General features: G+C 38.8%; 1 protein-coding gene across 1 annotated transcript; it reads left to right on the top strand.

Moving 5' to 3' along the window:
* The first annotated feature begins 524 nt into the window (after positions 1–524).
* Positions 525–7,996, top strand: LOC137271538 (cytochrome b5 reductase 4-like). Its single transcript, XM_067804004.1, has 8 exons — positions 525–554; positions 1,672–1,797; positions 2,890–3,030; positions 4,319–4,471; positions 4,801–4,954; positions 5,559–5,645; positions 6,315–6,479; positions 7,521–7,996. The coding sequence occupies exons 2-8, from the start codon at positions 1,710–1,712 to the stop codon at positions 7,573–7,575; spliced, it is 843 nt and encodes a 280-aa protein (XP_067660105.1). The 5' UTR covers positions 525–554; positions 1,672–1,709; the 3' UTR covers positions 7,576–7,996.
* The last annotated feature ends 4,641 nt before the right edge of the window (positions 7,997–12,637 follow it).

Genomic DNA, 12,637 nt, shown 5'->3' with positions numbered 1-12,637 from the left:
TAGAGTGGATTGGGTGTCCAGACTCAGTGACACTGTTGAATGTGTTGATAAAGTGTTCAGGTGTTTTAAAACAAAGTAGATTTGGTGTCTTGATTCTGTGAAAAGTGGACTGGGTGTGTAGACTTTCTGACACCCTGGAACATGAAGATTAAGTGTTCAAGGCATGTGTTTTCAAATCTCTCTATACACTAAGATAGTCGTAAGTGCCATAGATTCACATTATGTTTAAGACTATCTTAGCTCTAAGTGAACTTCGAAAATCTGGGCCCATGTGTTTACACTCGAAGACTAAGTGGACTGATGACTAATTCCAATATTGTTCAATATTGTTAAATCATATAGCCAGAATATATCTAGCAAAGTGCAGTCAACCAGTCAACTAATCAATCAGACTACCAATCGGATAATCTTTTAAGAGTTTTATTTTAATGTGACTGACATGATATTATTAACACTTTTCGAAATGTGGGGACTTTTTTTACAATAAATTGTACTAATTCACTAAATATATTTTGTTCTAGAACTGGAAAAAGCCATCATACCAGACTATAATGGTGAGTATTTTTTAAAATCCAGTCATTTAGCATTCTGCTGTTGGGACAGGGTGAAACATTTATTGAAGATGGTTGAAAACAAGGAAGGAAAGTCAAGTGGCATGATTACAATTCTGTGTCAAACTGTTTTGCAATTTTGCTACCTTCATGACAATTTTGACACCTTGCATACAAATGCAGACGAGCAGTCTCTGAATGCTGCCCCTAAAGAATGTCCATAGCTGGAACTGCGATTTGTTATTCATCAGACTTTTTTGAAAATGACATCTAACAAAATTATGCAAATCCGTAGCTATTATTATATAGGCTTATTATAGGTTTATTATAAACTTAGACCAAAGAGTTCACTCTGAACATATGCCTCTCTATCAAACTACCAGCTGTAAGATTTCCAGGTTTGGCACAAGATTAAGCCACTGGCTCAGTAAGGTTGACAGCCGGTTCAATTCTCCATAGGGGTTCATGGAGCCTGCTCCAGGTGTCGTCTAGCATCATAATAAGGCAGGAATAATGCTGAACATTAACCCCAGCTCTCAAACTAAGTCTGGAATTGTCAGTTTTAAGTGTATTTGATTGATTCATGATTAAGAATGAAAACAAAGATGCTTAGTTCCAATTCAGATATGACCTTCCCTTGGAACTGTAAATCACTGAATTGAAAAACAAATACCTAATATGTGCATACTGTAAATTCCGAATTTCCCACGACAATCTGAAGATAAACAAATTTAGTTGTAAAAAAAATGTCCCCATAACAGACTATTTGTGTACAGTATGTAATACCTTAGATGTCTTTTTTTTAAAATGCAAATATTATGAATGTTGGCATGAAAAGTATTTCTTACAACTTCGAAAATTGTAAAGAAGTCCATATTAGCCTTAGAATCAATCCTCAAATCAAGTAAACAGTCAGGAATTAAATTTCACTGCCTTACTTTTGCATAATATATTCCAAACAAGATCTGTATCCAGTTGACCAATACCAATGCCTGTCTGTATGTCTGTCATTAAGTCCTGGTGTGAGATGACTCTGATTTGACATTAACACCAAAGCTTGGATTGTATGGACTTCATCTGTTTTGTCAGGGACTGTTCATACTGGTTTGTGTTTCTGCAGTTAAGGTACACAAGGACAATGGGAAGGTAGAAATTATTATGCCAAAGTCGGTGACTGATGAACAGTGGCAGACACTGGGAACCAATCAGAGCGACCACGGATCCCTGGTGAAGACCACAGAAAGAGGTTTGTCATTAAATGCATAGCAAGTTCAGTACACCAGCTTGACACTATGGGTGGAATGATTCGTAGAACAAAAAACAAACTGTCAACTGTAGATATAACAAACCAAGATCTAAATAATCATGAAATAATAAAAATGTTTTCAGTATCTGACAGACCTGTTTAATTTGCATGGTATTTCTGATTTGCTTAACTTCAAGGACTGCTGCAGCCCAAGGCTTACATGTAGGTAGTATTGACAGTCAAACCTGTGTGTTTAAATGGGCAATAAATTTGATATTGTCTACCTTGATTCTTGTTATCTCATGAACTGTTGTACCCAATGTCTTCAAATCTCTTGACAGCCTACATTTGGTTATTATGCAGACACCAGTCGATTTTGGTGACCTTGACCTTATTTTCAAGGTCACAGAACACTTCAAATTCTTTTCAAACTCATGTTAACGCAATATCTGATGCACTGTTGTACCCAATGTCGTCAAGTTTGATAGTGGCCTGCATGGTGGATTACGCTGACACCAGTTGATGTGTGTGACAGCTTTTCCAAACTTGACATCTCATGAAACATGGCACCCAATGTCTTCAATTATAATGATAGCCTAAATTGGGAAATTATGTAGACACCAGTCATTTCAGGCAACTTGTAAGTGACCTAAAAATTTAGAGTAGTAAACATGAATGTTGTAAATATTTCATTCTTCTTCAGCAGCGGTTGCCATATTAGCGCCATATTAGTCAGACAATCCCGTGATTGATACAGTGAACATGATGCCCATGACATTGTATGATTGCAATAATCTGAGTCAGCAATATTGACCAACTTTTGGTAACCTTGGTAACTAGGAGCAAAGGTTGTTCTGGACCTTTTATATCCATGAATCTCCACTGATTAACCTTCATTGATGATATACTCATGGAAACAAGTAAGGGAACACATGAAAGTGCAAGTGTTCCTTTCTTCTTGTCCAGGTTTCTTCACAAGGTATGTGTTGCACTGTGGGTGATACTTTGCAAATGAATAAAGGAACACTTGTTTTCCCTTATTTGTTTCTGTGAGTATATTGTATGCAATTAATGTGCCTCTTGTAATTCCAGATGTGTCCTATCGCCATTGCACGATCCAGTCTATACAAGACGTTAGTCATGACACAAAGCTGTTCTGTGTACAGCTGCCTGAAGGTACACGGATGTGTGTGCCCCTTGGATACCATGTACATATCAAACATAATGTCTCAGGTGAGTCATATCATCTTTGTATCAGACTTAATTTCTCAGGTGAGTCATATCATGTACATATCAAACATAACATCTCAGGTGAGTCATATCATGTACATATCAAACATAATGTCTCAGGTGAGTCATATCATCTTTGTATCAGACTTAATTTCTCAGGTGAGTCATATCATGTACATATCAAACATAACATCTCAGGTGAGTCATATCATCTTTGTATCAGACTTAATTTCTCAGGTGAGTCATATCATCTTTATATCAGACTTAACTTCTCAGGTGAGTCATATCATGTACATATCAAACATAGCATCTCAGGTGAGTCATATCAGCTTTGTATCAGACTTAATTTCTCAGGTGAGTCATACCATGTACATATCAAACATAATATCTCAGGTGAGTCATATCATCTTTGTATCAGACTTAATTTCTCAGGTGAGTCATATCATCTTTGTATCAGACTTAACTTCTCAGGTGAGTCATATCATGTACATATCAAACATAGCATCTCAGGTGAGTCATATCATCTTTGTATCAGACTTAATTTCTCAGGTGAGTCATATCATGTACATATCAAACATAACATCTCAGGTGAGTCATATCATCTTTGTATCAGACTTAATTTCTCAGGTGAGTCATACCATGTACATATCTAACGTAACATTTCAAGAAAGTCATAACATGTATGTGTCAAGCATAATATCTCAGCCCTGTCATACCATGTACATGTCAAACATAATATCTCAGCTGAGTACTACAATGTACGTGTGTAACATAACATCTCAGATGGATCATACATGTGCGTATCAAACGTTACATTCCAGGTGAGTCATACCATGTATGTATCAAACATATTATCTCAGGTGAGTCACATCGTGTGCATGTCAAACGGAATATCTCAAGGTGAGTCATACCATGTATGCATCAAACATAATGTCTGAAGGTGAGTCATACCATGTATGCGTCAAACTTAATGTCTCAATGTGAGTCATACCACATATGCATCAAACATAACATCTCAGGTGTGAAACCCTCCTATACATATGCCTCAAAAGGTTCTCATATAAAAGTGTAGACATACCGGTATTAGCCAGTATACATATGCAGGAATTGTATGGTCTGAACAAAGTCACTGTCACTCACTTTGATACTACTTACATCTGGAAACGGACCCATTCAGGTATATAAAAAAACAGATTTACGCTCACCAGATTTATGAACATGTGCAGACCTATTCTCTTTGATTTACATGCACCTGTATTTCATTAAAACCTTTCTTTTTTGTCTTTTATAGGGATGGAACTAGCCCGAAGTTACACTGTAGTTTTACCTTCTTTGAGATCCAGCGAGCAAGACATCCTTGTAGATCAAGGCCGTGTGTTTTACCTGATGATAAAGATCTATCCCGATGGTGCACTTACACCTTGGATTGGTGGTCTGTCTGTTGGTAAGTATATGTATTGTTAACATATGAAACTCACAAAAAATTCTGCCAGACTACATGGCTTGTTGGATGAAAAATTTGCCAGCCCTGATCAAAGCTTACCTGTCAATAAAATATCGTCATATGCATGTGTTCAAAATAACCTGTCCCACGCAGTCAGGCAGGTAAATATTTTGAGCGCTGGTTTCGTGTGATTTCTATTTCCATCACCTATTAATTGAAATGCTGTTTTAACCAAACTGACTCATCTGTTTCACTAATCTTTTCAAAGTGGATTAAAATGTTCTCATTGTGTTTTCCAGGTCTTGTGACATATTTTATGCCTGTTTTAGGGTCAACTCTAGAGGTGAGTGATATAGATGGAAGTTTCCAGTCCAGCCAGCTCGAGAAGAGCACTCAGCTAATCCTGATGGCAGCAGGCACAGGATTCACACCCATGGTGCGACTGTTGTATCACACTCTGGTGGAGGAGCAGGACTCAAAGAGGTAGGTCAAAAGACAGCTGTATGTGTCTGTATTCCTGTCTGTATTGTGACGGTCCTGTGTGTCGTGCTCAGGTCACAATCAGTTGAAGTTAAGCAGTGTAGGGCGGAGAGTGTCCGTGCTTGGCAGCTTGACTCCTGAGACTCATTTCTGCTGCACAACAAGCACATGTGACATATGGTCTCACCTTACTCGTGTGTGTTTCTTCAAAATTGCCTCTGTCGACTCAGCAATATATTGGGTGCCTGGTATGATATGATGGTGGCCTGAATTTGAACCTTGAGTATAGGCAACTGGTTGTATCCTTCTCAGAGAATGTTCTGTACTTGTTGACCAGGGATGATATGTCAGTGCTCTAAGCATCTAATGTACATAAATGCACAATACAGATCGACTGTTACTATTATTATATGTTAGTCTGTTAGCTGTCTGTCATGGTTAATTGTGTGTAATCACATCCTGAAGGCCCATGATATCAGTCATTAGATTGTCTGGTCCATCCTTACATTAGGTATTGTTATAGGGCAGTAATATTGCTGTTAGATGACAAAGTTCCATTGGAAATTCCATTTGTGTGTACACTGACTTTCATTTGTTCTTTCTTCAGACGTGTTAAAATGATGTTTTTCAACAAGACGAAAAAGGACATTTTGTGGAAGGATCAGCTGGATGAACTACAATCTAAGGGTGACAGGTAGGAACACAGCTGTCAGCATCTTTAGCTTCCAGTCAAGATATGTGAGTGAGTGGGTGAGTTTAGTTTTATGCTGCACGCAGGAGTATTTTGACCCGCCCTCTGTGAAGAGAAAGTTAGGTGCTAGGAGGTGCGCTCTATCCTGTTTGAAGATGCTAATATTTGTGTAGACCAGATATCCAGTCTGAGTTAATGTGACTTTCCCACCATTACAAGGTGCTACACATTGCTGTACCCTCAACTAGGTGTTCGCATGTATTCATGTGGCCACCATCTGGTCATCTACCAACAGATTCATGGATTCTTTTACGTGCGCAGGGTTGTGTGCTTATTGTACACTAAGGGTTGTGACAACACTGAAAGAGTCTGCACACAAAGTTGAGTCCAAGGTTTTTACTCCCAGTCACAGATGGCTGGATCCCAGCACCTCCCAAGCTTGCTGTATAACTAGCCTGGCGCCTTAGACAGCTCACCCACTGCACCCTGAGATCTGTCTGTTTGAGCCTGGCCGTAGAGGCCCCTCAACACTTCCATCTAGCCCCACCACAGAACCTTCCCTACCCTGGGTGTGATATTTCTCCCAACCCTGCTATAACAACAGAAGAACCTGCATGAGACTCCTATGAGCTTCACAGCTGTATATTCTGGTTAACTTTTGGGTTCACGCAGGTTGGCTGTAACATATGTGCTGTCCGAGCCCGACTCTGAGTGGGAGGGGCCCAAGGGAAGAGTACGGGAGGAACTTCTGAAGAAGGAGATGCCCTCAATGGACGATGGAGCAAGTCTGCTGGTGTGTGCATGTGGACCAACGCCATTTACTAAAGAAGTAATCAGGTATGTGATGAATGATAAGCGAGATGAGTGGAAAGGAATCCTGTATGACATGGAGAATGATAATGGTATTCATGTAAAATTAACATGGAGTGTATGTAAATCTGACATGGTTAGTGGTGGTCTGATTAATTGAAATAATCAAAGATTGGTCGCAGTGACCAAACAACCAAGCAATCGATCACATTTTCTCTTAATCGAACACAAATGATTTTGGAACTGCTGAATTAGTCTCTGGAACATATCTTCGAAGTTGTCAGGACCTGGAAACATGTTTTAGAAAACTCTCTTCACTTACTGATTGATAAGTCATGACTAAACACTTCATGAAGGCTCCATCAAGTTTATCAGTCATCATTTTAAATTAGCAAGTTGCATCACGTTATACTTATCTGCAGTAACAACCTGAAAAGGAGAATCTTTAAAATACTGTTAACCAATATTTTTCAGTGATAGTTCATTAGTAAAGAAGCAGTCATCAACTGTGAAATTTCAACCAATTCCCAACACTAGACACGGTATTCATGTAAAATTTACTTGGGATTCATATACACCTAACATGGACTGCATGTAAATTTGACATGGGATTCGGGTAAATTTTACATGAGGTTCATGTAAATTTTACATGGGATGTTTGTAAACCTGAAGTGAGATTCATGTAAGACTGACATGGGATTCATGTGAAAATGATATGGAATCCTGTAAAGTTGACATGGGGTATGTGTAAATCTGAGGAAGGATTCATTTATAATCTGACATGGCATTGATGCAAGACTGGCATGGGATTCATGAAAGTCTAATATGGGGTGCATACAGAACTTGTGAGGCAAGCATGAAGAAATATTATGGATGCATGTAAACATTTTATGGGATACAAGCAGAAGTGGCATCGTATGCATGTAGAACTGTTATGCTGACACAGAGTTCTTCGATTACCGTCACAGTATTGCATGGATTTGATTTTGGTAAAACTGTAATAAGATGCTAAAATCCCTTTCTCAATTACATGCTAAAATGTGATGCCAGTGTTCTTTATCTTTACAGGTTAGCCAAGACTATGGGATGCAAAGATGAACAGCTTCATGCTTTTCTAGGCTGAGCTACCTCTTTCAGTCATGCTGTCAGGAAATGTACCTAATGATATTTTCAAGTTGTTCCTCATAGTTTCTCTTTGTGTAATAGGTTAAGGACTCACATGTGTCCTTCATGAATACAAGGAACTTTCACTGTAATATATTCTAAATAGTCCCCAGAAAGAAGATAACCCAGAGTATAGTAGACCCCACCTTTGTGATTCTATCCGATGAGTCTGACATAAACTACATGACAGATAATAGAAGCATGGCCATTTGAAGCTTAATCCATCCACGGCATTTGAGTTGTCTCTAGAGGAACCTGTCCAAATACAGAAATGAATCCTATCCAGATATATATGAAGATCAGCTGTTGATTCCCTTTGCCAAATCCAGAAGAATGTCAAGATGTCTGTATTGGCATCAGAACCTAAATAAGAACATGATGTCAAACACTGTCATTGTGACTCCAGACGAACTATACACCACTTGAGTGTTTGAAACATTTCAACTACATCATCAACGACCTTATATACATCGCCCTAGGTGACCTATGTCATCAGAATATCCTAAAGTGTTTTGCATTTCCTTCTTTGTTCCCATGACTGAGTCCTCAAGACATCCTTACTGTAATGATGACTGCCGAAGTGAAGAAGTGTCTCGGTCAGCTGACGATCACATTCACTCCTGTTGGATGAACCTCGGAGGACAGTGGCATACAATCTTTCAACGTGCGTGGAACAAGTTTATTATTATTATGTGACAGTTTGGTATTGCTGTTGTATAGCATTTTGAGTATTTATCAACATTTTCATATTTTGTACTATTTGTACCATTACAAGGGTACATGATGTACCCTACCATTGCTAGATGTCTGACTTTGTCCTACTCTACTGTGATAACTGCACTATGATGTCAACTTGTTGTTTTATTGTACAAAGTCAGACACATTTGTTTGCATTAGGTCCAAACTCATTATCCCACCTTGTCCCCTCAAATGTCCTTGTCTGAAGTCTTTGTCCCTTTCGAGCGAAGCCATGGACTCCAGCTCGGGATCAGCTAAGAATCTGCTTGGCCAAAGGTGAATTCACCCAGTTCTTGCAGTTGAGCATAGCCTCGACTTTTTCCCAGCCCACTGTGTCCAGACAGGTACCCCATGCAGACTAGACATTTTGACAGACCTCCTTCCAGCCCACTGTGCCCAGACAGGTGCCCCATGCAGACTTTGCATTGCAACAGACTTTCTCCCAGCCCACTGTGCCCAGGCAGGTGCCCCATACAGACTTAGCATTGTGAAAGACTTTCTTCCACCTCACCGTACCCAGACAGGTGCTCCATGCAGACTTGGCAATCCGTAACTAATAGAATCATTGCAATCCGTAACTAATTCTGAAGATAAGCACTTCATGTGTTCGCTATCCCTTTATTTGTTATTTAGTTCCAGCCTATGTCTAAATTATCTTTTTGAAAAAAGCATCACCTTCTTTATGAGTCTGGTTAATTTGTGTCATTCTGTATTTAGCAGAATGGGATGTTAACCACTAACTAATTTACGACAACTGCATTGTCTTTGATTTGTGGTGGAAAAAGTTAGTTCACTGTAATTGAAATTATCCACCTTCCACTATACTTTTAATTCATGAAACAGAGTTAGCTCCCTTAAGTAGGACTGGTAATACAGTTTTGTCGAGAAGAGACTAGTCTCACACCCTACAGTGCCAGTCACTGTTTGCACATCAGAAGATACAGGGAAACCAGGCTATTTTATCTTCACTGATTGTCTTTTACACCAAGCTGTGGAAGCGTGTCAGTCCAGATGGGACGGTTCATAGGAAAATCATCCAGATTATCCAGACCTAACTGGATATATTGTGATATTCTTTAAATGTTTTCACATGTTCTCAACATGAATTGTCCAGAGTACAGGGTTTGTGGATTAACAGGGTTACACTATATGTTCATAGTCCAGCAGAATCTGTCTTGGCATGGCATTGAACCATTGCAGATCACAAATTATGGAATAACACAGCATATGCTTTATACGTGTAGTATGAGTGTTTAATTGCAAGTTTTGCAATGATACCTGTTAATCTGAGAGTCATCATTTAGGATAGTGTATGAATTGCTGAAGATTTACTCTCAGAGTAAAGGTTACAATAATAGCTCATGATATTTGATCATCTAAGTTACATTCCTAAATGCTCACAATATACAAGGGAAGTAACTCTTGCAGTCATAGCTAACTCTCAATGCTTGCCATGTCCAGATACTGAATGAGTGACCTCCCTTGACTTCTTATCCTCCCCAACTTTAACCAGTGAGCTTCGTCCGTCCATCACTTTTCCATTTGAGATCACAAAAGCATATTTTCATGACCATTTGTATACAGCCATTCTCATGGAACACAATCCTGAGTGAGTACCTTTCAGGAGCACACCTTCAAAAAACAAAGAGTAAGAAAATAGCAGCTGCCTGCATACCCATAACTAACCGAAACAGGTTGTGATGAAGCTCCTACTGATTTTTTCACTTTCAACTTTGAAGTTTTAAAATACAGTTGTTTTTTTCTGTAGAAGAATGCAAATCCTGACTGAGTACCTTTCAGGAGCTCACCTTTGGAAACATAGTGTAAGAAAATAGCACCTGCCTGCTTACCCTTAACTAGCCCAAACAGGTTGTAGTAAAAGTCTTACTGACTGTTTCACTTTCAGTTGTGAACAGTTCTCTGGTTTAGTTCACTTCCCAAAGTGGGTACAAGGTGTGAAGCCTATTTCTGGTGTTCCCGGCTATAATATTACTGAATTATTGCTAAAAGTCTCATAAAAGTAAAATCACTCACTTACCTATAAGTACGAGGTAGCACAAGCTCTGTTCAGGAAGCTGTCACTCCACGGGGACTCCGACATGTCAGAAAGTGGTCATTTATCATGGTGGGGATCAGTCATTGGGAATGAGGGGAGGCACATAAAAAATATTATCTTACCTGACATGGAAACACTAGTCTGATTGGACAGTACCTCGTAGTTAAAGTGACACAATTTCAATGAGTTGATGGAAGAGATTTAAAACAATATCTTGAATTACCTAAGAGTATTTCCTATATATTATGTTTGCACATGGTTTATTGTCCACATTGAAAGAACAGAAGCAGTTGCCATTACAGTCAGATAAATTCAATTTATCCCTCTGGATATACCGTCTGATAATGGTTTTAAGATGCAGAATTTAGGTTATTATGTTTACTTATATGTATTAAATGTAGAGGTAGATGAGGAGGGTCATCCAAAACTTATGAGAGGAAGGTGATTTTTTTATATGTTAATATGTTTTAAATCTGTTACAGATACAGAGTATTCACAGTTTAAGGCAACACTTCGTATATCTATTTCAAGGTCTGTTGTCGTATGTGTTTTTTATGATCCACTCAGACACTCATTTTTATCCCATGGGAATAGAAAGGCATGTTACTCACAACTGTTGTCAATGTCAATGGGACAGAAGAATATCCTAGTGGTTAAAGCATTCTCTCATCATACCGAAAACCTGGGTTTGATTTCCCTCATGGAAACACTGTGTGAAGCTCATTTGTGGTGTCCCCTGCAGTGATATTGCTGGAATATTGCTAAAAGCGACGTAAAACCAAACTCACTCAATGCATGTAGAATGCTGTATTTTTGTGTCTGGGAGAAACCTATTGCATAGGCTTAGAAGTCCTTTTAGTTTTGAATTTAATCCATGAGTCTTGATATCTTTCACATCATAAGAATCTAAAGTAGAGGTTTTATTTTTAATCCAAAATCATTATCCTTTTTATGACACCATCAACTAGTGTCTTGCATTTCAAAAGAGCGCCTAACCAACTGTGATGAAGGGGAGATAAGTGATATTAACCTAAAAATGTGCTGATTGTTGTGCTATGCCCTAACAGATGTTGTTTGTTAAGGAAGTCAGTGCCATACAAGATTACTAGGATCTTATTTATTAGGCAAGTTAAGGTCACGCCAGCCTACTGTGCCCAGACAGGTGCCCCATGCAGACTTAATATTGTGAAAGACTTTCTCCCAGCCTTCTGTACCCAGACAGGTGTGCCCCCTGTATTTGTATTTGTAAATAGTTTTTGAAAGATGCTTTGTGACATTTTAATTTTAATTTATATTTTATCAAATATTAAGGCAACAGATGAAAAACAGATTGTCATGGATGGTTTGAAACCCAGTCTTACAACTCTGTATGTTCTTATTTTGAATTGTTGATGTTTCAATTAAGGCTGTCACTTCAATTGTTCGCCTGAAAGTAAAAGCACAACCCAAAGCAGAAACACCAAAACAATGAAAGATGTTTGTCCTCTGTCATGACTGGATCTATTTGTTTTGGGTTTAGATTCAAGATGGTTTGTCTGAGTCATATTCATGTGGTTCACTTTCATGAGTGTCGAAATCTGGAAAAACCTGCATTTCTTGTATGTTATCTTCCAAGTTTAGCTGCCAACATGGATATAACTGAAATACTGTGAAACCCAATTCACTTCTGAATGCCAAATCACCTCCAAGGTCAAGTCCCTGTGGAGTGGAAGGTCAGTAGGTTGGTGCCAGCTTAACAGAAGAAGTCAAGAGATACCTGGTGTTGTCCTGCCTGGCACTGTTATAGAGGGATGAGACATAGTACTTGATAGGAGTCCAGAAGGGGTGTCCATGTCAAACTGCAGTCTAAGTAAATTTAGTGTCAGTATTATTCGGTAAACTCATCTACTGATACAAGACACTTGTTATGGATGTGCAGCTTCTTTATTATTTACACGCGACATTTTAGGGCTAATACTTGTGCATTCATCACGTGAATCATTCAGAAAAAAACATTTTTTATTCACCCGATGAAGAGGCAAGTATTAACCCAGAAACATTGTGTGTAAGTATTAAAAACGTTGCATATCCCAAACAACTGTTGCATATCCTTGTGTCTTGTATTTCCGTACCAACTTCTAAATGCCTAACATCTGACTCATCTTCTGAAGTCTACCTAACGCGACCCGTAGTAGGAGGTCGTGTTAGGTAACCTTTGAGTGGCCCATGACCGACCATACAATCAAAC

This window comes from Haliotis asinina, unplaced genomic scaffold, assembly GCF_037392515.1.
Source record: "Haliotis asinina isolate JCU_RB_2024 unplaced genomic scaffold, JCU_Hal_asi_v2 scaffold_156, whole genome shotgun sequence".
Taxonomy (NCBI): domain Eukaryota; kingdom Metazoa; phylum Mollusca; class Gastropoda; order Lepetellida; family Haliotidae; genus Haliotis; species Haliotis asinina.
The sequence above is the reverse complement of the archived record's forward strand: the minus strand, read 5'-3'. Positions and strand labels throughout refer to the sequence as shown.

What these genes read in the sequence shown, in the direction of transcription:
- LOC137271538 (XM_067804004.1), top strand. Translation starts at nt 1,710, where the DNA reads ATGCCAAAGTCGGTGACTGATGAACAGTGGCAGACACTGGGAACCAAT. An exon ending in CTACAATCTAAGGGTGACAG is followed by an intron (nt 5,646 to 6,314) that starts GTAGGAACACAG and finishes GGGTTCACGCAG; the next exon opens with GTTGGCTGTAACATATGTGC. An exon ending in TTTACTAAAGAAGTAATCAG is followed by an intron (nt 6,480 to 7,520) that starts GTATGTGATGAA and finishes TTATCTTTACAG; the next exon opens with GTTAGCCAAGACTATGGGAT.